This window comes from Perca fluviatilis, chromosome 11 (genome assembly GCF_010015445.1).
Source record: "Perca fluviatilis chromosome 11, GENO_Pfluv_1.0, whole genome shotgun sequence".
Taxonomy (NCBI): domain Eukaryota; kingdom Metazoa; phylum Chordata; class Actinopteri; order Perciformes; family Percidae; genus Perca; species Perca fluviatilis.
This window is the reverse complement of record NC_053122.1, coordinates 574264-598083: the sequence shown is the minus strand read 5'-3', so window position 1 is coordinate 598083 and position 23820 is coordinate 574264. Positions and strand designations below refer to the sequence as shown.

The 23820-nt window shown below is 42.1% G+C and overlaps 1 protein-coding gene and 1 long non-coding RNA gene across 15 annotated transcripts in view; one reads left to right on the top strand and one right to left on the bottom strand.

Annotated features, from left to right (window-relative positions):
* Window positions 1–4177, top strand: part of amph (amphiphysin) — a 29224-nt gene extending 25047 nt beyond the window's left edge. For all 13 annotated transcript variants that reach the window (XM_039815538.1, XM_039815534.1, XM_039815543.1 and 10 more), the window contains 3 exons: window positions 2507–2683; window positions 2818–2919; window positions 3032–4177. In XM_039815538.1, the coding sequence (XP_039671472.1) occupies window positions 2507–2683; window positions 2818–2919; window positions 3032–3136 (384 nt within the window). In that variant the 3' untranslated portion in view covers window positions 3137–4177. The remainder of the gene's footprint in view (window positions 1–2506; window positions 2684–2817; window positions 2920–3031) is intronic.
* Window positions 4178–13920: 9743 nt separating this feature from the next.
* On the bottom strand, window positions 13921–19346 carry LOC120568718. Of its 2 annotated transcripts, XR_005640754.1 has the most exons (4): window positions 19217–19346; window positions 16221–16244; window positions 15748–15916; window positions 13921–14772 (listed from the first exon to the last, which is right to left on the bottom strand). It is a non-coding gene; the product is annotated as an uncharacterized LOC120568718 (long non-coding RNA). The 2 variants fall into 2 exon arrangements; XR_005640753.1 differs by having other exon boundaries at window positions 15748–16244.
* Window positions 19347–23820: the final 4474 nt, after the last annotated feature.

Here is a 23820-nt window from a genome sequence, read left to right as displayed (position 1 = left end):
TTGTCCAGGCTCTCCGGCTCGTCCCTCGCGGCTAGCAGGACTTTCATTTCACTAAGCCCATTCAGGAACACGCGATGGAGAGCCGGACTGTTCCAGCCTGATCTAGTGGCCAGAATGCGGAAATCGACAGAGTACTCCGTGACACTGCGATTCCCCTGACGGAGATACAAAAGGCGGGAATCGGTTTCAGCCCCCTGCACAGGGTGATCAAACACCCTTTTCAGTTCCTCCGAAAAGGCGGAGTATGAGGAGAGGAGATCGGGCCGTCACGCGTTCACCGAAGTATACCACGAGAGGGCCCGGTCGCGGAGCAGCCCAGTGACAAAACGCACCCTGGCCTCGTCAGAGCGGTAGGTTACTGGCTGCCCCTGGAACACCAGGGCACACTGCACAAGGAAACCCTCGCACGTTCCCAGCTCACAGCTCAAATTTGTCTGGCAGAGAAACCGGAGACTCGAGAGGCGGGGCCGAATGTACCACGGGGGGGCGATCGGAGTGAGCGCACGGAGCAGGGTTATTGGAAGGATGGGGAGGCTCGGGGGGAGGAGCAGGAGCAGGCTCCTCGACCAGGGAGCGCAGCATCTCGGCCATGGCGGAGATGGCTGTTGCATGCTGGCCGTGCAGCGCCCCCTGGGAGGCCACGGCAAAAGAGAGGTCTAGAGGCGGGGAATCAGAGGTAGCAGGGGGTTGGGGTGAGCCTGCTGAGTCCATGTTGGCTGAATTGTTCTGTTGTGAAGCGCAGAACGGACTCAAATGCAAGGCTCAACGAAAGCAAATAAGTTTATTGAACAAAACAAAGAGTGACGAGGAGCTCGGGAGTAAACTATGAGGGCGAGGGACTCAAGGGGAACACCTGGGATGGTGAGGTACACAGGAGCAAAAACTAGGAGGGCAGGGACTCAAGGAAAAAACCTAGGATGGAGAGGGACTCAAGGGAAAAACCTAGGATGACCAGGGAGCTCGGGGAAATGTGGGGAAACCAGGGCTGAAGATCCGCGGAGGAGACACTGGAGCAGGGGAACAGAGGAGCCGAGGGAGGACTGGCTGGAACGTGGAGGCGGAGGCAGAGTGAGGCAGAGTGCTGCGGGAGGAGGACTGAATGGGGAGGCCAGCTGACTGGATCTGGAGGGTATGGAAGTGAACTCTGTAAAACAAACACAAAGAAGGATAAGGTAAGGAAACACACAGGGACAGTAAATGCTGAAGGCAAATCGAAAGATCTAGCAGTGAAGCTGAGGCAACGATTCAGCAGAGATGATCTGTTGGGCCCGGGGTTGAAGTACTGTGCTTGATTGTAGATGGCTGGCAGGTGTGTGTGGCGGGAGAGCAGCGATGGTTGATTGGCAGCGGGTGTGTGTAGTCAGCTGGCAGGCAGTAGGCAGGAGGGAAAGCAAAAAAGAGACACAGGGAGAGAGAGAGCAAACGGAAAAATACCAACAGCAGAGAAAATAAACAGAGACTCACAGCCAGCCGACCCCAACCATCACACATTTGTGAAAACTAGAAAACATTTTACTTTAATGACTGTACAAATATCAAATGCATACTGAAATAACATAATGAAAATGGCAGCACAAACAATTTTTTCCAAAATCTGTATCAAAAGGAAGACCTTTGATTACAGTTTTTCACGATCGCTATGACAATTTTTTCAATACTTTTAACAACTTTCCTAAACTCTTAATGCACCAACACACCTACAACACACAATTGGCAAAACAGTTAATTTCATGCTCAAAATGACACATCCATCCATCTACCTCCGCTTATCCGGTATCGGGTCGCGGGGGTAGCAGCTCCAGCAGGGGACCCCAAACTTCCCTTTCCCGAGCCACATTAACCAGCTCCGACTGGGGGATCCCGAGGCGTTCCCAGGCCAGGTTGGAGATATAATCCCTCCACCTAGTCCTGGGTCTTCCCCGAGGCCCCCTCCCAGCTGGACGTGCCTGAAACACCTCCCTAGGGAGGCGCCCAGGGGGCATCCTTACCAGATGCCCGAACCACCTCAACTGGCTCCTTTCGACGCGAAGGAGCAGCGGCTCTACTCCGAGCTCCTCACGGATGACTGAGCTTCTCACCCTATCTCTAAGGGAGACGCCAGCCACCCTCCTGAGGAAACCCATTTCGGCCGCTTGTACCCTGGATCTCATTCTTTCGGTCATGACCCAGCCGTCATGACTAACCCTTAAAATGAGCATAAATAGACTCACCAATCAAACGCTACAACATGTACTTCAGTGAATTAAATAAGAACACTAACATATCAAGAAATTATACGATAGATAAAGACTAATTCATTTTGATGTAATGTAAGTTCTACAAACAAAATACAACAGTGTCATCTGCAAATTCCAACACTGAGGTGCTTAAAGTTTGGTAACAGCTTTGGATTCTTTCAAAAAACATATGGTTTTGTTCTTGGTCACATTTTGTTCTGCTTCTTTATAGTTCTAACAGAGAAAGGGAAATGTTAATGAAAGAGCTAAATGCTGTTTGTCCTCTGCAGGAAAAGATGCCGATCCCCTCTGTGGTGATTGAGCCTGCCTCCAGTAATGAAGGTGATGATGACCGTGATGCTGACATCATCTCTCCCACCGCCATTAGTGACAATGGTGTGACAGCTATCAAACACATGAGTCCGTCTGGGGGAGTGATGGGACTCCCTGATGACTTTCTCTACAAGGTGGGATTTCTTCCTACTTAACTGCTGACATTTGAAGCAGCAAATTAAAATAAAAATACTTGATGTATTTATTTTTTACATACTTGCTCAATCTGTTGTCAGAAGAGGTGGTGACGGTATTTTTCTTCCTGAAGGTGGAGACGATGCATGACTTTGAGGCTGCAAATTCAGATGAGCTGGAGCTAAAGAGAGGTGATGTGGTGTTGGTGGTTCCCACTGCGTCAGTAGAGGATCAGGTGAGAATAGCTGGTGACACATTAATGGGCAACAGCATCCTGGAGGGAAAGAATGAACCACATTTTAACAGTAGTTCAGGCTGGTAGTGATTTTTTGTGGTTGTTGTTGCAGGAGGCCGGCTGGCTCACAGGGTTCAAAGAAAGTGAGTGGTTGACACTCGGCACTAGTGCTCACAAAGGACTTTTCCCAGAAAACTTTACTCAGCGTCTGGAGTAAAAATCTCTTCAGCTGGTGGAAAGAAATAGCAGATGTTTAAGTACAAGCCGTCCAGTCAGCATGTAGCCAACCCCTGAACAACCCTGCTGCAGCTGTGTGCTGGACAACGCAAACCTTTCTCTGGTAGATGAAACTCTACCATCTACTGAAAATAAAATTCATGGTAATAAAAAGTAGAACTATTTCCAGCATAACTGAAAACTAATAAGCATGATGTGATAGTATGGTCTACCCTTCTCCGGAATTGAGATGTTTTTTTGTTGTTGAGAACAAAAAGATGTATGATTTAATGGGAATGTTGCAATCTCTACATGTTCACACCTACAAAAAGCAGTAAAATTGTTTCTGAAGAAAAAAAGAAAAACGTAACCTTTTTTGCACCCAGTGTGTTGTACTGATTTTGTTTCTCTGCTGTGAAATATACCAGAATCTATAGTGCTGTGATCTATTTAAATGTTCTTGAGTGTAACATGAAACTCTTGAGTTTTGTTTTTCAGACACGTCATTGCTGTTATTTAGTGTATTTCTGTAATATCACGGTTGAGCGTATGTGGTGATCTTTTCTTTGGCATATTTGGTGATGAATTAAGTCACTGGCAAGTGTTGCTGTGTTTTTGCCAAAATAATGTTGACATTTATCATCTTAGCATTGGCAAACAAACCAGTGCACATCCAGCTTGAACATCTTTTTATCAAAGTCAGTATTCAAAGATTGAAGAAATTAAATATCTGCCCCCTGTGATTATAGTAAAGCTGTATAATGAAAGATATCTTATGAAAAGTCTATTTGCAAGAAACAGAGCCAACCAGAAGACAATTTAATCTCATCGATGTATGATAACAGGGAAGGAATTAACAAATGCAATATGCAATCTATGTTGTCGGTATATTTCAGGTCTCCATATTCCCAGAGTTCTGTAGATCAACAAAGATGATGTCACTTCCTTTGATAGTAAAGTTACACCGAAATGTAAACCTTTTTTGTGATGTACAAACCATAAACATTTATGTCAAGATCAATAAATAAGACTTCATGAGGTACAATTTGTCAGGGTTTTTGTTGGGCCAATTATAGTTCAGACCGTTCTGGCTTGGACTCCGGTGCTGACAACGTTACCTGTCTTACACTAAAGATCAATGAATAGAAACAATAAGACCGATATTATTAAGTTAATGAAATAGTAAACACGGGGCCACGTAAAAAGAACACCATGGCATTATTGCAGAACTCATACAACCTCAAGAAGTATTATTGTTTAACATTTTAATTGATGTAGGCACAAATTAGTTTTTAAAACGGTTCAGTCTACATTTAGGGAAAAGGGACAAAGTTGAATGTTGGTAGGGGTACCTTTAGCCCTTCAGAGTGCCAACAAAGTAAGGAAACACATTACTTCAAGAATTTGACTTAATGTTAATACCCCTCTGTGTGCACATACTACTCTGGTGGTGCAAAATACATTTTAACATTGTGTTTTTTTTAGTATATTCTAATATATATATATATATATATATATATATATATATATATATATATATATATATATATATATATATATATACATGCTGACGAACACAGGAATGTATACTATGCGTTTTTAATTTTTGATTGCTGAGATATGGCAATTATGTCCCAAAAGAATGCAAGCTCGCATGAAGGGAAATGGTTGACCTTTGGTGCTGTATCTTTAGAAGGGAAGCTCATAGAGACTCAGTACCAAGACTGTCTCAACCCTGTCTCTGTATGTTTTTATGTGTGTGTGTGTGTCTGTTCGTGTGTCTGTGTGTATGTGTGTTTGTGTCTGTATCTGTGTCTCTGTGTGTGTTTCTGTGTATGTATCTGTGTGTCTGTCTGTCTGTATGTTTTTATGTGTGCGTGTCTGTCTGTGTGTGTGTCTATCTGTGTGTGTGTGTGTGTGTGTCTGTGTGTCTGTATGTATCTGTGTGTGTGTCTGTCTCTGTATGTTTTTATGTGTGTGTTTGTCTGTGTGTGTGTGTATGTGTGTCTGTGTGTCTGTGTATGTATCTGTGTGTGTGTCTGTCTCTGTATGTTTTTATGTGTGTCTGTGTGTGTGTGTGTGTGTTTCTGTATCCACGTTAACATCCACGTTAGTTTTGGTTAATTTGTTAGAAAGCCATATTTCTGATAATGACAATCACGTAAATGGGTGATGAGAGCCCTCTTGTGGTCAGGGGTTAAGGTTAGGGGTTATGCAGTGTTGCAAACATGTTAAATATGCAAACACTGGTTCTGTCCAGCCTGGTCTCACAGAATCCTGTGAAATGATCACAACCTGTTAACACCACATTACGTGGTGGTGGCATGGAATGTGTGAAAATTCTGTGTGGCCACCACGGAAAACAATGCCAATGTAAAGTCAATGAGAAGATGACGTAGCGTTAAGAGCGACTATGGTAGTGAGTAGTATAAAAGGCCGAAAATCTGCATAGGGAGGTTGGTTGGGGGGGTGGATGGGTCAAACACAAGACTTTCACACAGGAGACCGGGGATCGTGTCCCGCGTTTCATGTTTCCTAAACCCAAACGTCCCGTTCTTCTTTACTTAAACCCATCTGTCCCGTTCTTCTTTACTTAAACCCAACTGTCCCGTTCTTCTTTTCTTAAACCCAACTGTCCCATCCTTCTTTACCTAAACCCAACCGTCCCGTTCTTTTCCTAAACCCAACTGTCCCGTTCTTCTTTACCTAAACCCAACTGTCCTGTCCTTCTTTATCTAAACCCAACCGTCCAGTTCTTCTTTACCTAACCACAACCATCCCGTTGTTTTCCTGTGTCTAGTTATGGTATAGACATCAGAAGTTGTGATACTTTCTAAGATACTCTACTTCATGTCTTTAATGTATTTAGTCTATTTTATTTACTTTTTAAAGTCCCCGCCACCCTTTTTATTTATTTAATTAAGTATTATTTCCTGCTGTGTGTATGATCCCTCAACACTCCAGTGATAGAGCACTCTTTGGGTGAGTACTATTTGTTCCTGTGTCATTCTAACAAAATAGATTGATCGGGTATAGTCAAAGTATAACGAACGGTCTTATAGAGCTTGGGGTTACAGCTCTACTATCAGCCCTGGGAATGGGCATTTTGGCCCTGAATGGGACTATACAGTATGTGTCTGCACACAGTTTGGGACAACTTCAAGAATCTCCATAAGAGTGTGGTTGTTCTGTTTGAGTGTTTGACAAGGATCACTATAACTGGTGTGCAAAATTTTGAATATTTTACAGTTTTTGCCCATTGCTTACACACTAAAAATGAATGCTTAGACCAAAGCCTCAATACCTAAACTTCTTGTAGTATTGCTTAAACACAGTGTAACCATAGCTTTAACACATTGTCAAATTTTCACTTTGTTTGCAATTCTTTAACACACTTATTGCAAAACACTACACACGTTTTCTTACATTAGACACTTCATTCAAAAACGAAATCTCCTGTTATCATTGAGAAAACACTCTTTTCAAAATGCAAAACTCATCTGGCAATTGTAGGCACTTACATACAAACCTGAAAACACTAGCACAGAAAACAGAACACCAATCGGTCTGACCCTTAGCACTACAAACAGGCCTCAGGTAAACCATTTAGAGAACTCTGCAGCATGGAGGTAACGAGAGTCAGAGTAAGAGGACAAAGAGAGAGAGAGGAGTCGCACACACACACAAAACAAGTATATGGTTTTTTTTTCAATCAATTTGCAGTATCCAGTAATAGTTTTTTTTTTTACTTTTGTTTTGTTGCTGAATTTGATGATTTGTGATTCTATTTTTCTTTATTTCAGTAAGAATGTTTGTTTTTTGTAAAAACCCTTGTTTGATTACTGCAGAAATTCTACTTTTGAGTTTTACAGAAGACTGAGTCTGAGAAAATGACAATAAAAATAGAAACACAAAGACTGCAGTGCTTTCTATAAAGCCCATCAGTGTGTTGCTGAGTAATTCAAATGATGCTTGTGCGTATGATTTTGTTGCAAGAATTTCATTTTTAGAAAGTGTTAAGTTTTGATTGCAGTGTTTCATTTTGGCATAGATGTGAGTTGTTAATCTCCAAGTGCTATGTCTGATTGGCTTGTGTGTAGAGTTTTGACATAATGAGCCAAATTCTGCAAAAAGTGTGTAAGCAATAGGCAAAAACTTTAATTATTCTATGTTGTCTTGTATATCTTTTAACTATTATATCTTATGTACTGTACGTTTTAAACATTTTTGAACTACTTCCCTTTTATGCTTTTATGTACTCTTTGCTCTTTTACACACACACACACACACACACACACACACACACACACACACACACACACACACACACACACACACACACACACACACTTGTATTTTGCTTCCTTTTTTCTTGTTGGCTGTAAAATACTGTATCCACAACAGCAAATAATTTGAGAAAAATCACTATTTTTGGTTTCAGTACACTGTAAAAACGAAAATGTTGTGAAAACTCAAAATTTCAAGGCAACTTACTGCACTAGATTTTTGAGTTTTGAGGCCAACTCAAACTCCTACGTTTTGAAAATAGTTCAGCCATCTAATAATGTTTTGTTCAAATAATTAACTTTCATATGCTGTGCCAACTAATAATGTTTTGTTTAAATAATTAACTTTCATATGTTGTGCCAACTAATAATGTTTTGTTTAAATAATTTATCTTTCATAGATATAAAAACTTAAAATCTTAAGTTTCACATACTAAATAATTCAAAAAACAGTCATGTCAACTAATTATCTTTTGTTCAGATAATTAACTTTTGTGTGTAAAAACTAAGTTTCGACTTCTAAAAAAGCTCCCGTGCAAAATAGGGGCCCATCTAAAGCTGCTGATCTTGCATCACTTGACATAAAAGGGCCACTAGTGAAGTGACGGCGCCCGCAAGAATACTGGCTGAAGGAAGCCTATTACTGCTCAAAGTCTAACACTGCAAAACTCCAGCTCTTCTTATCAAACGTAACAGTCACTTACCTCATGGTTACAAATGTAAACCAGCACAACAATGACAATTACCAGGCAACAAAACATTACATTCTAAGCAGACACGTTTAATAAACGGAATTCATAAAGTTACATTTGTATTTCGAACAAACTGCAAACTTTTCAGCAAAGTTTGACACAACCATTTACTGCCTTGCATCATGGGAATTGACCAGCCAATGAACCACCTGACTGCAGTACGCAAATCGGAGTTCAAGGCATAGAGCAGGCCGAAAAGGTAGGCAACTGAAAACCCCTGCAGAACTGCCCAGGAAACCCTGTTTTAGCGTGGAGCATGAAAAGAGTAATTGACCTGGCCTCAATTTGAGTCTAACTACAATTTCAAAGTGGCGCCACCATACATTTTGAAGTGAGACCAACTTATCACAATAAACTTAATACAGTGAGTTGAAGTAACTACTTTAACAAAGTTTATAATGCAATTATGTGTTTTTTGTTCTGTTTAATTGAAAATCAAAGTAAGATGAGCAATTTCAAGTTCTCGTTTTTACAGTGTATTGCTTACATGTTTACTGTGAATTTCAACATCTCTCTGTAGATGACTTTCAGTCTTGTATGGAAATACACATGGAAGCCAATGAAAGACAGAAGAGCTTTAGGTTTTGAGCAACAGTGTGTACACAATGTATCCATAGTGTCATATTATGACAAAAGTGTTTATAATGTGAGGCGAATGTTTGCGTTAGAGATGTGTTTATGACATTTTGAATGTTGTGTGTGTCATTTTGCCTGAGATTTGAGGCGTTCTGCATTTTGTGTCAGGAATTCTGGCTTTTGTTTGTAGAGTTTTGAAAAATAGACACAGAGTTTTGAAAATGATATGTAAATGATAACATGCAAAAACAAAAAACTAGGTAGTCTCCTGCTAGTTATCTACTAGCTGGGTTCCTGCACAGCTGGCTGTGCATGTTCCTTTAGTCTATTAGGTGTACTATGTACATGTCTATGTAGGCTACTGTTGTTAACTTACTTGGGGGAAGCATTGTGAACTATTTGTGCTGCTATTATACTTCTAGTGCAATAACTGATTGTTTAAGTGATGGGTTTACTGTTGATAATTTATTCAGACATTGCGGCTTTTTCTGTCCTTTTATGTTATTTTATTTTTAATATATGAGTTCTAGGGAAATGTGCAATATCAATACCTATGGGCGTAAGACGGACTCTGCAATATAACTGAGAAATGTGCAATACAATATTTCTTGGCATAAGAGGGCAACATAACAGCAATAAGAGGATAACATAACTGGGAAATGTGCAATACAATGTTTATTGCCGTTAGAGGGACAGTGCAATATAACAGTTTAGGTGTGTTTTCTTTTTGCACAGATTTAGGTACTGATTCCTGTTTGTTCTGTGTTTACTTTGTCCTATGCTGCCTGTATATTGGTATGTCTCTATGTGTTATGTTACATTGAAAATAAGATAAGATGAAATAAGATAGACTTTATTAATCCCACACTGGGGAAATTCCTTTGCTACAGCAGCTCAAAAGAAAAACAATATACACACATCAGAATAACACAATAACACAAATATATATACATAAAGTATAAGAAAAAGAAAAATAGAATCCGTGTGTGTGTTGTATGTTAAGCAGCTGTATGTGGGTCATTGACAAATAAGGCTTCTAAAAATGGGTTGTTAAAAAAATCTTTTAAAAATGGACAGAATGTGTAACTGATTGAAAGTCTGTTAATTTTAAGTTACTTTAAATTTGGATTCCCAGCCACACCAACAGAGGGAAGGACCAATAAATATATATATAAAAAATAGTCTTTTATATATTTTCTGTTTAAAATAACTGACTGATCTCTTTTTCAAAAAAAAAGGGGAGACAACGAAGAAAACATGGATTGTCCAATGTTCTGCACCAGGGTTAAACGATACCCAAGTCCAGTCCAGCCTGGAGTCAGCTCCCCATTTCCCCAGGCGCCAGCACATGAAGTCTGCTTCAGCGGGGCTTTGAGTAGCCTGAGTCCAGAAATCCAAAGCCAGGAATTCCGTGGGGCTGCTCTGCTTCTGTCAGTGGGGAAATAGTAAAATCAATGGGCAGCCTGCTCGTAGCCCGGCAACTTTAAAACAGTCTCTGGTGTCTAGCGTGACAATTTTCCTTTCCTATACTTCATGTGCGCTCATAGACGAATACTGCCTTTCCCACTGCTCCGCCATCGGCCCCTGGATCTGGCACCTCGACAGAAAACGAACAACTAAGAACTACTCCTTTAGCTCAAATGCTAACAACACACACATCAGTGTGGAGGAAAAGGACCACTTCACCTTTAGTCGGAGTTTGTGAGCATTGACATTGCAGGGTCTGGGAGTCAGCTTCACCAGGGCACAGGAGATCCAGTCAGCAGCAACACCGAAGGAAGAGAAGAGAGGCAAACCAGTCCGCTACAGCACACAGCACGTACATCCGTCCAGAGCGTTTTTCTCCTTCGGTAAGGGATCTAGCATCCTTTATTGGGAGTGGTCTGAGCAACTGGCAAATTAGATTGCTGATGTGAATGGGGTTCTACAGGTGTGTTAATTAATGTTTGTTGTTGCAGTTCGTGAAAGAGGTAAACAGTACCATCAATTGTCCAACACAATAATAATCCACAGCAACATCACAGCAAACAATAAGGGAAAATAAATACAAAAGTTTTAAGGCAAAAATTGCTAAAGCAATCAGGTTACCCATCAATCACACTGCTCCACTTGTTTTACATTATATGACAAATGCATTTTTTTTTATTAAAAGACTGCGTTTAAACAAGTCTTAATGGCTGTGCAACATTTACAGGGGTTTTAATACATTTTTGACTGTATTTACAATTTCACCTCCCAAAAAAAAAAATCTGGTGGCACAACCAAAAGTAAAAAAAAAAACCACGCTTCTTTCTGGGTTGGGTGAGTGTGTTTTTTTCATAAGTATACATGAGAGTGTCTACAGTGCTTAATACATTATTATTTTGTAGTTGACATTGGTATTAAAAGTAACTTATGAATACTTTATTGTGTACTTTAATTATTCACATTTTAATATTTAATATTAATAATATTAATATTTTATTGAAATGTCAGTAAATACTTCAGGAACCTAAGGCCATTTTTACAATTACTTTTCCGTCTGGTTTTATTTTCTAAAAAAGCTTGTAAAACATCAACCCTGTTGTCCACATTCAATCAATGTACATCATTTTTTTCAGGAAAAACTGGGCTTTTTGAATATTTGTGCTGTAGTGAGGTCAATTGAATGTAAAAAAAAGGTTGTATGACCTTAAAAACAAATAAATAAATAAAACGGAAAATGAATCTCACAGATATTTATTGATATCACACACAGAACAATAAAAGCTAAGCCAATCTCCTGTCTAAATCAGTTCCCATATGTCTTGGGTGTCAAACTGTGAAGAAATAAACATTATAACTTATAAAGTTGACAAAATATATACATTTTTTCAAAACAAGTCCAGACGCTTTTGCCAATAATCAAAATAATAATGTTCAAATGTATTGATATCACACACAGAGAAATGGTACACAAGAATTTGTGTTGTCTAAAACAGTTCTCCTATATATTTGGAGTCATCCAGTGCAAAAATAAACAGTATGAACGTTATAACTCATATAAATGACAAACTATTTACATTTCTTCAAAAAAAGGCCCCAAATGTATCCCAAATATCTAAACAGTGACGCCATTATCTCTCTTTTTCACTTTACTGTTTGTTCTCGCTTGGTTTTCGCATTTCCTACGGTCTTTGAACACACCTTTTCACTTTGTGTGACGGACGGACATGGATTCCCACTGATGAAAAACGTAAACACACTTGCAAAGCATCATGGGAGATTTATACTAGACGGCAACATAGACCTAGCTGATGAAATGACCGAAAACGTGATAAATTATGGACATCGAGTGGATAAATCTTGGATGTAACCATTTGGATTTATTGCTGAACAACTCCGAAAAGACGCACGAGCTCCAGGCTGGATATAAAACCTTCTGTAAAGGCTACGAAGACAGAAAAGACATGACTGTGATCATTAGCTTATTAGCTATTAGCTGTTGAAATCGGCTAACAGCTAGCGGAAAAACTGACCGAAAACGAGATAAATTACGGACATCAAGTGGATAAATCTTGGATGTAAGAGTGTGGATTTATTGCTGAACAACTCCGTAAAGAGGCACAACTTCCAGGCTGGATATAAAACCTTCTGTAAAGGCTACAAAGACACCAAAGACACGGCCGTGATGGCTAACTCGTTAGCTTTCGGCTGGAAAAAACTGTAAGAAAATCGATTAAACTTTCATTAAATAATATAAATATTTATCGGAGGTGCCGTGTCGGATCGTGTAAGATCCGGTCGGTTTCTGAATAATTGTATACCACGTTTTTCAACCATTTGTTCACTTTAATGTCTGATTTAAATTAAGTATTTTACCTGGTTGCACCACCTGACGATGCACAATGTCACGTCATTGACTGATGTAGCACTATATGCCCAAGACAAATTTCCCTTCTGAGACAATAAAGTTAATCTAATCTAATCTAACTATTGTGTACTTGTGATGTCTTGCACAAGAAGGCATGGCAGATTAGGGTTCACTGCTACACTACTGATCTGGCTCATCCATCTATACAAAGTCGCTTACACAACAAAGATTACAGATCTAAAATCTTTGATATACTTTTTGATAGCTAACAGTTTTGCCTGTAAAAAACATTCATTTTGCTGTGGTTGGCCATGATAAGCTTACAGTGGAGGTGAGAGAGAGTTCACAGATAAATAGATCGAAGGGAGAAGCCTCAGTCATCATGTTAGCACTGCCTGATAATTGTTTAGCTTAAATGTAAATCTATTGCTGTAGCTGTCTGTAGATTAATTGTTAAAATGCTTAAATGCTATTCTATTGCTGTAGCTATGTAGCTTAATTGTTAAAATGCTTGAATGCTAATAGCTTAATGTTGTTGTATTACTGTAAGTCACTTTAGATAAACATGCCTGCCACATGAATGTAAATGAAGCTTTCTGACACAAAACCTTATAAATCCGTCCGACCGCTTTTCTTTTAAATGAGCATTTTTTTATCAAGCTCCTATAGGTTTTTGCCTATAAATCAATATTTTTAGACCAGGAAGAGAGTGGTATTTAGAGGGTTTTGAAGCTACATTATTAACGTATACTATGTGAGGAGAGCAAATCCGAAAGATTAAGGGTCTGGCTATGAGTAATGAAAATGGCCCAACTCAAGGGGCGGCACCAAGCATGCATTAAAATATCACATCAATATATACATTGCCAGAGTGACTCGCTGAGCAAACTCAAATTGTGCTCTCGTGAAAACTATGGACTTCCAGGGCACATTCACTCACCATTGTTATCTCATTTTTGACGGATGTCGTGTTTAGAGGCTTTTGCATCTGACCTCTTCAAATGTAAATGTGATACACACATACAGTACAAAACTTTGAAATCTGGTTTGATTCCATATTGATATCTAATTTGACTTCTACAGGATCTTGTGTGCTGTGATATAATGTGGTGTGAAGACTGGGTTCTAGATTTCAGGCAAAATCCAGGGTTCTGTACTCCTCAAAGGGATGTAGTAGTGAAACTCTTGAATGCCATGAGTCCATCTAAATGTTAGATTGTATCATCAAATTCACATTGTACCATATTGTAAGTGTATGGATTGTATGTGGGACGCTTCCCAAGATGAGAGCCACTGCACCATTCAGAGTAAAAACAAAATGCAGTGATTTTGACTTTTATTGTTTTTGCAAGTTACAGACATTACATCACTACTGTTCACCAAACTGATTTCCTTTATATCACCACCCAGGGTAAGAGAATGTTATATCTAGACAGCTCTGGAAAAAAATGAAGAGACCACTGCACATTTTTTCTGATGTCATCCTACGGTTGCTGAGTGACATTCAAATGAGTTGACGGTCATGTTAAAAATTAAGAGACCACTGCAAATTTACTAACGGTAAACCCCCAAAAACAATCGGTTTTAGGTTTAGGTTGCTTTAGCTGTTGGCTGCAGCAACCTGAGTTAGGTAAAACTAATTGTTTTCCAGGTTTTTTTCATACGGATAGTACTCGTCACCTCGAGAAACAGATCTCTGTGAACAGTCGACGGATTTCTCCTTTAATGCAATGCCAATATTAAACAGTTCTTGCACACAAAACTCAGGATCCATGAAACTAGTTATCCCATAACTCAATTTTCATGACTGATTTGCTCAGTGGAGTCATTGTACCCCTTACAGTGCAACAATTGCCCTTATAGGTGTTTTCAGATCCATATGTCTCCATTCTAGAAAATGGTCCATCGGAAGAATACATTTTGTTGTACAACTCTTCATTAACTACAAAATTATCCCCAAGGAAGCCCAGAGCAAATACATTTTTAGACTCAATGTAATTGTATGGCACAGAGAAAATTATGACGAGACTTTCATGTCTTCTGCTCATCAGCGATGGCGTAAGTCAGGACCCCCACAGCGCCCCCTAAAAAGTCTTGAAAATCACAGTTGGAGAATGAGCATGTTTCTGTTTCCTCCATTCTCACAGTGGGTTGGGGGAGGTTGTAGCAATATCCATTGTAGGTATATACCCTAATAAAGGAGAAGTGCATCATAAATATGAATAAACACACACATCGAAATAACTGCTGAAATTTGTGATTGTTTTATTATTACGGGTACAAGCAGTGAAGATGCTGGAACCTTATTGTATTTGTTCCCATAATCGTTCCACTTTTTTCCAAATCTAGGACCTTGCATAAAATCAATGAGCCGTATAACCTATTTGCGTTCTATCCTGCAATGTTTGGCTTGGCTATAATATGAATAATACTTTTACCACCAAAATATGGCATCCCACATAATGTGTTTTTCAGGCTGTGAAACTGAATATCATGGCCTGAAATAAATTACGAAGTCATTTAAAAATATTTATTATACAGTCCTTGGTTTTGGGACTCAGTCATGATATAGAATAGGTTTCAACAAAATCGGAGACAGTGCAGCCACAATCTTTTGCAGCTATGTTTACTATAAGTATCCCCTATCATTGTATACCCTCAACCTTGTTATCACAAAGGCTCTCAATGTATCTACAACTGTTAAAGGCCTAGTCTTATGCAGTCATTTGTGTGTTCTTTAATGTGTCAATGTCCCAAAACACTCAGAACAGATCTAGGATGATAGAAAGGAGAATCATAAATGATCACACAAGTGCTGTCTTTGACCAGACACTTTCAAGTCAACTGTCAGACTGGATAGATGATTTATTGGACAATTATAATTAAGAAATGTTCAAGGTTTGCTATATTAATGTAATGGTTAAGGTTACTGAAAAAAATCCTTTATTTTTCTATATTTTGGAGTGTGTGTTGTGTGTGTTTGTGTGTGTGTGAGTGCATTTCGTTGGTGTTCACAGTTTTATCTGTTCACAGATGCATAGTATCACTAACACCACAAACCCTGTTTTTTGCTGAGCCCTCCAATAATATGAATGGAAAGGAATAGGTAGTGACATTATAATTCATACTGAAGTTGAATATTCATTTTTAAGCATGCATAACTCACTGTGGATTTGTGAGGATGTATTTCTTGCTGTAATTTGTTAGATGGATTGAAATGTTTCGATCCCCTGTGTTGACAGCTTTTCCCAGGATATCAGTAGACACAGAAATACCAGATAGAGTAGCCAGTGCTAACTCTGCTCCAGCTAATATCTGTGCCATACTTCAACAGTCTGTAATGACAAAGCACAATTTGCTGTTCATTTCAGATTCTATAGCCACAAATGCAGCAAGTTTCAATGAATATATTTGACACCTTAGCTCAGATCTATGCTGATGTCAGATCATTTTTGTTTGTAAATGTTGCAGTTTTTAGATTGCTGATATGCTTTATCATATGACACCAATAGGGTTAGGGGAGATATAAAGGAAGTCTCGGCGCCGAAGGCGTCGAAGCTTCCGGCACAAACTACACCCGGAGGTCCAGATCCCCGGCCCAATCAACGGATCCCAGGCAGGTCCCCACTCCACTCTCACCCCATCAAGGACAGCTGAAGGAGACTGGATGACAAATAGAGGTAAGTCAGTTTAGGTCCTACCGGAGGGAATGGACAAGGGAGGAGAGAAGAGGGAAAAGAGAGGAGGGGAGAGGGAGAAGAGGGAAGAGGGAGATATATATACATATATATATACACATATACACATATACACATGTATATACATATATACACACATACACATATACATACATACACACACACATACATACACACACACACACATACATACATACATATACACACACACACATATACACATACATACACATATCCATACATATACACATATACATATGCATACACATACATACATACACACACACACACACATATACACATACATACACATATCCATACATATACACATATACATATGCATACACATACACACACACACACACACACACACACACACATATGGAGAAGAAAGAAAGGGAGGTGGAGAAAAGAAAGGGGGAAGAAAGAGAGAGGGGGAGAGAAGGAAAAAAGAAAGAGAAAAAAAGAAACAGTGAGAGAAAGACAAAGCAAGAAAAAGAGAGAGAGAGAGAGATATATATAGAAAGAAACTAAATTCAAATTAGAAGCTAAGAAACTAAGATTAAAGTTATAAAATAAAGGACCGAAATAAGATAGAAGAAAAAGAAAACTAGGTTAAGATTAGAGACAAGGGAACTAGGTTAGGGTAGGAAGGAAGAAACTAAGCTAGGGTTGAAGGATAAGAAACTGGGTTAGGGTTAAAAGCTAGAAGACTGAAGTTAAGATTAGAAAATAGAAGTCTAGGGTTGGGATTAGGAATAAAAGGACTGAGGTTAAGGTTAGAGGATAGAAAACTGGGTTAGGGTTAGAAAAAAAGAGACTGAGTTAGGGATGAAGGACAAGAGACAAGGTTAAGGTTAGAGGCTAGGAGAGGGTTAGGGTTAGAAAATGGGAGGGTTAGGGGGTTAGGGGGTTAGGTGGTTCGGCAAAAATGGGGTGGGTTCAAGGCAAAGAAGCATTTAAGGAGGATTGGTTGTCCGAGGCACTGGCTGGTTTAGGTAAGGGGGTGATAGCCACGATCATCAAGTGATGATCCTCAAACGTGTGTTGGCCGGCCTAGCAATTTCACTTCACCATTGTAAAGCCGGCCTAGCATCTTTCACCATTGTAACGCCAGCGCCTTAGCAATTTCGCCACTTCCGCCATTGTAAAGCCGGCCTAGCAATTTCACTTCGCCATTGCAAGGACGCCGCCCCGCAATATTGAAATGGTATACCAGGGGCACGAAAATATTTCGTGCCGGGTTAAGTGTGGCCATAGCGGGGGCGCTTAAGTGTGGGTTCCGCGGACCGAACCGGAGGTCAAGGTGCGCTGAGGTGGGCCCTTTTTCCTGAATGTATACCCGGGAGGTTAGCCCCTTTCTGTGGGCCGATGGGTGGCTCCCCTGGGTTGGCCTTGTAAAGTCGGCCTTCGCGACCCTATCCAAGCCGGCATTGTAAGGCCAGCTTTGCAAATAACGACAGTTGGGTTTAGGCACCACTGTGCTAGAATGGTTAAGTTTAGGTAAGGGGGTTGGGGGGTAACAGCCCTCCCCTGTGGGTGCTACTCTGGCATCTCCTAGCAGGTGGTTGGCACTGTAAATAATGACAGTTGTGTTTACGCACCACTGTGCTAGAATGGTTAAGGTTAGGGATAAGGGATGAAATGGGATGTTGGTACGGGTAACAATCTCTGCAATGGTAACAGCCCACACATACAGGTAGGGTCCTTTGGTGTTTTGAACCTTCACAATAAACTTGCTGTTCTTTCATGAAAAAAAGAACCAAAGTGTTGTTTTTTCATACGGCGAGGCGTAAGGGTTTAACTGAAGCAAATGCCATGTATCGGTGCATGCACCGCATGCGGTGAAATTAGGGTTAGGGTTAGGGTTAGGGTGGTTAGGGTTAGGGTTAGGTGGTTCGGCTCCCAGAGATCTCCCCACGCGTCCGACGACTGCGCAGTTGAAGTGGAGATCAACGGTATGCACGGGCCGGCGCATGTCACTTCACTTCCTCCCTAGCAGTATGCCATTGAACCCAATGAATCAAAAGTGGTGAATCCATTGTCTAAAGGAGGGATAGAGAAAAGGAAAGAGGTGAGGTCCTCCTGCTGGAGGGAAGGGGATGGAGGGGTGAGAGGGGGGAGATAGATCCTCACTTCTCGGTCTGGAGCAGTGAGAGAAAGGAGCTTTTCTGTCTAGAAAAGCCTTAAAAAGAGAGAGAGAGAGAGGGGCACCCATCCCTCGGTCTGGAGGGGTGGGGGGAGAGAGCACGCATTATCAGGAGTCCCCCGCCCCCCACAACCCCCAGCTCACCCACCTAAGCGGGATACGCCGGAGCTGTCAGGGGGGAGACGGGAAAACAACCCGATGCCCATAGCCCCCCGCAATCCCATAATTGCCCGCCGCCTCCACAGAGTGGGAGACGTCAAAACAACCAGGGGGGAAGGCGGGAAAGCCGATGGTTGCACGCCCAAAAGAAAGAAATCTAGAAAAGTCAGAAAGACAGAGAGAGAGGGGGATGGGGGAGGGAGGGGTGTTCGGACTGATAATAATAGAGACTGGTCATAAAGATAAGCGATGCACAAGCCGCAAATAAGGTCAAGTCCAACATCTATTTACTTTCTTATTTTTTGTAGTTAAAATTCTTTATATCTCATGATGGATTTAATCTGTTTTTGCAGGCAACTGGGTTTTAATAGCGGATCATCTAGATTCAGTTTTCTCATTCTAAATTGTAGAACACATCATCAGTAGAGAACCTTGGAATCATCAGGTGTTTCGGCCATTACCTTCTAGACACCCTCCTCCAAGGGCGGCCCACCGAGGTTGATCAGTTCCTCGGCGTGTGTCCCATAGCCAATCCAAAGTTTATTCTGAATTAAAATTTTGTGTAGAGGTATTTTAAAAAAGTTAGTATGACCTTGACACAATATTAACATAATAAGCATATAACTTACCACATGGCCGACTAGGGTGTCTGTTAACAGCGCAAGCTAGAACCACCCTTGCCAGCCATGTCCAGAGATCCAGAAGGCAGAACTCCCGGCAAGCCCGTCAAAGTCCTTCCTGTGTTCCATACACCGCACAACTACAGGAGGCACTGTCAAAATTTGAATTAGAATGCACAGTGCACTCCTGGTGTCTTCATCAGTGTCGGTCCATTAAATCGCGGTTTTGGACCTTAAATTTTGGAAACGATATTTCTGTGTTGAAAAAGTACCAGCAAGGAAGAGCAGGATCTCCCGAATCCAACGGTGTCAGTCCCATCCCAGTACGACGACAGGAAGTGAGTAAAAAACGTGTTTAAAGTGAAATTTAGCTAATTATGCGTTTGTGGGCGTGGTTTAGGGTTTTAATGCTATAACTTCCTTTCTGAAGATCGTAGAGAGCTGGAATTAAGTTAAAAAGTAGTTATAAAGTACACTATATCCAGGTGTGCTAGCCAGCAACTTGCAGGAAAACCGGAAGTGGCGAAAAATTAACTTCCAGTTTGTTCTTTCTTTTCATTTCTCCGCGGTTAGGGTTAGGCCAATAAGATCGAGGCGCCTATATTGATATAGTGGGTTAGGGTTAGGCTTACAAGACTAAGGTTAAGTTTAGGGTTAGAATAAAGGGGATGGGTTAGGGTTAGGGTTAGGGGGGTTAGGGTTAGGGTTAGGGTTAGGGTTAGGGGTTAGGGTTAGGGGGTTAGGTAAGGGGGTGATAGCCACGATCATCAAGTGATGATCCTCAAACGTGTGTTGGCCGGCCTCGCACTTCAATTTTGCCATTGTAAAGCCGGACTCGCAATTCATCGTCGCCATTGTAAAGCCGGCCTCGCAATGTCGCTTTGCACATTGTAAAGCGGCCCGCACCTTTGCTTCGCCATTGTAAAGCCGGCCTCGCAATGTCGCCGCCATTGTAAAGCCGGCCCTCGCAATTCAATTTCTCCATTGTAAAGCCGGCCTAGCAATTTCACTTCGCCATTGTAAAGCCGGCATCGCACTTCACTTCGCCATTGTAAAGCCGGCCCGCACAATTTCACTTCGCCATTGCAAAGCCGGCCTCGCAATTTGCTTCTCCATTGTAAAGCCGCGTAGCAATTTCCACGCCAATTGTAAAGCCGGGCCTCGCAATTTCACTTCGCCATTGTAAAGCCCGGCCTCGCACTTTCAGTTCGCCATTGCAAAGCCGGCCTCGCATATTGAAATGGTGATACGAGGGCACGAAAATATTTCGTGCCGGGTTAATTGTGGCCATAGCGGGGGCTTAAGTGTGGGTTCCCGGACCGACCGGAGGTCAAGGTGCGCGCGAGGGCCCCTTTTTCCTGAATGTATACCCGGGGAGGTTAGCCCTTTCTGTGGGCCGATGGGTGGCTCCCCTGGGTGGGCCTTTGTAAAGTCGGCTTCGCGAATGCCACCTATCCAAGCCGGCATTGTAAGGCCAGCTTTGCAAATAACGACAGTTGGGTTTAGGCACCACTGTGCTAGAATGGTTAAGTTTAGGTAAGGGGTTGTGGGGTAACAGCCCTCACCTGTGGGTGCTAGTCTGGCATCTTCTAGCAGGTGGTTGGCACTGTAAATAATGACAAGGTTGTGCTTACGCACCACTGTGCTAGAATGGTTAAGGTTAGGGATAAGGGATGAAATGGGATGTTGGTACGGGTAACAATCTCTGCAATGGTACCAGCCCACACATACAGGTAGGGTCCTTTGGTGTTTCTAACCTTCACAATAAACTTGCTGTTCTTTCATGATAAAAAGAACCAAAGTGTTGTTTTTTCATACGGGCGAGTGTAAGGGTTTAACTGAAGCAAATGCCATGTATCGGTGCATGCACCGCATGCGGAAAGTGAATAGCAAGATACGTCATGCGATTGGAGCCAGCTGGTGGCCAGATTTGGACGAGACTGGAACCACATGGTGTTTTTGTGTGTAGCCATTCTGGCATTGTAAAGCAATCTTCGCAATGAGTGTGTTTCTGACACTTTGAAATAATCTGTTGGATGCTGTTCCGCTGGCAGCATATATGCCGTACTCGCCGGAGATCCAACAGCGAGTTTCAAAGTGTGAAAATGTGTTTCATTGTAAAGCCGGATTCGCAATGTCATCTAGCAATGCCGGCGGCGCAAGGGAGTGTGTTTCTGACACTTTGAAATAATCTGTTGGATGCTGTTCCGCTGGCAGCATATATGCCGTCATTCGCTTACGGAATCCAACAGCTAGTTTCAAAGTGTGAAAATGTGTTTCATTGTAAAGCCGGATTCGCAATGTCATCTAGCAATGCCGGCTTCCCAAGGGTGTGCTTCTGACACTTTGAAATAATCTGTTGGATGCTGTTGCTGGCGCATATATCCGGCGCATTCGCTACGGAATCCAACAGCTAGTTTCAAAGTGTGAAAATGTGTTTCATTGTAAAGCCGGATTCGCAATGTCATCTAGCAATGCCGCGTCGCAAGGGTGTGTGTTTTCTGACACTTTGAAATAATCTGTTGGATGCTGTTTCGCTGGCAGCATATATGCCGCATTCGCTACGGAATCCAACAGCTAGTTTCAAAGTGTGAAAATTTTTTCATTGTAAAGCCGGATTCGCAATGTCATCTAGCAAATGCCGGCTTCGCGCAAGGAGTGTGTTTTTGACACTTTGAAAATGTACGTCAACCTGGGAACTAGGTAAGGGGGTGATAGCCACGATCATCAAGTGATGATCCTCAAACGTGTGTTGGCCGGCCTCGCAATTTCACTTTGCCATTGTAAAGCCGGCCTCGCAATATTGAAATGGTATACCAGGGGCACGAAAATATTTCGTGCCGGGTTAAGTGTGGCCATAGCGGGGGTGCTTAAGTGTGGGTTCCCGGGACCGACCGGAGGTCAAGGTGCGCTGAGGTGGGCCCTTTTTCCTGAATGTATACCCGGGAGGTTAGCCCTTTCTGTGGGCCGATGGGTGGCTCCCCTGGGTGGGCCTTTGTAAAGTCGGCTGCGAATGCCACCTATCCAAGCCGGCATTGTAAGGCCAGCTTTGCAAATAACGACAGTTGGGTTTAGGCACCACTGTGCTAGAATGGTTAAGTTTAGGTAAGGGGTTGTGGGGTAACAGCCCTCACCTGTGGGTGCTAGTCTGGCATCTCCTAGCAGGTGGCTGGCACTGTAATTATGACAGTGTGTTTACGCTTACCACGTGGCACGCGAATGGTTAAGGTTAGGGATAAGGGATGAAATGGGATGTTGGTACGGGTAACAATCTCTGCAATGGTAACAGCCCACACATACAGGTAGGGTCCTTTGGTGTTTCTAACCTTCACAATAAACTTGCTGTTCTTTCGTTATAAAAAGAACCAAAGTGTTGTTTTTCATACGGCGAGGTGTAAGGGTTTAACTGAAGCAAATGCCATGTATCGGTGTACGCACCGCACGCGGTGAAATTAGCAAGATACGCCAATGCGATTGAGCCAGCTGGTGGCCAGATTTGGACGGACTGGAACCACATGGTGTTTGTGTGTGTAGCCATTCTGGCATTGTAAAGCAATCTCGCCAATGAGTGTGTTTCTGACACTTTGAAATAATCTGTTGGATGCTGTTCCGCTGGCAGCATATATGCCGCCATTCCCCCGGAATCCAACAGCTAGTTTCAAAGTGTGAAAATGTGTTTCATTGTAAAGCCGGATTCGCAATGTCATCTAGCAAATGCCGGCCGCCAAGTAGAGTGTGTTTCTGACACTTTGAAATAATCTGTTGGATGCTGTTCCGCTGGCAGCATATATGCCGATTCGCTACGGAATCCAACAGCTAGTTTCAAAGTGTGAAAATGTTTTCATTGTAAAGCCGGATTCGCAATGTCATCTAGCAATGCCGGCTTCCCCAAGGAGTGTGTTTTTGACACTTTGAAAATGTACGTCAACCTGGGAACTAGGTAAGGGGTATACGATACCCACGATCATCAAGTGATGATCCTCAAACGTGTGTTGGCCGGTCCCACATTTCACTTTGCCATTGTAAAGCCGGCCTCGCAATTTCCGCATAGCCATTGTAAAGCCGGCCTCGCAATGTCGCTTTGCCATTGTAAAGCCGGCCGCCAATTTTCTTCGCCATTGTAAAGCCGGCCTCGCAATGTCGCTTCGCCATTGTAAAGCCGGCCTCGCAATTTCACTTCTCCATTGTAAAGCCGGCCTAGCAATTTCACTCCGCCATTGTAAAGCCGCCCCTAGCAATTTCATTCGCCATTGTAAAGCCGGCCTAGCAATTTCCGCCATTTATAAAGCCGGCATAGGAATTTCGCCGCCATTGTAAAGCCGGCCTCGCGAATTTCACCATTGCAAAGCCGGCCCCGCAATTCGGCTTCTCCATTGTAAAGCCGGCCCCGCAATTTCATCGCCATTGTAAAGCCGCCGGTCTTCGCAATTTCACCGCATTGTAAAGCCGGCCCGCCCAATTTCAGTTCGCCATTGCAAAGCCGGCCTCGCAATATTGAAATGGTATACCAGGGCGCAAAATATTTCGGCGCGGGGTTAAGTGTGGCCATGCGGGGGCTTAAGTGTGGGTTCCCGGACCGACCGGAGGTCAGATGCGCTGAGGTGGGCCCTTTT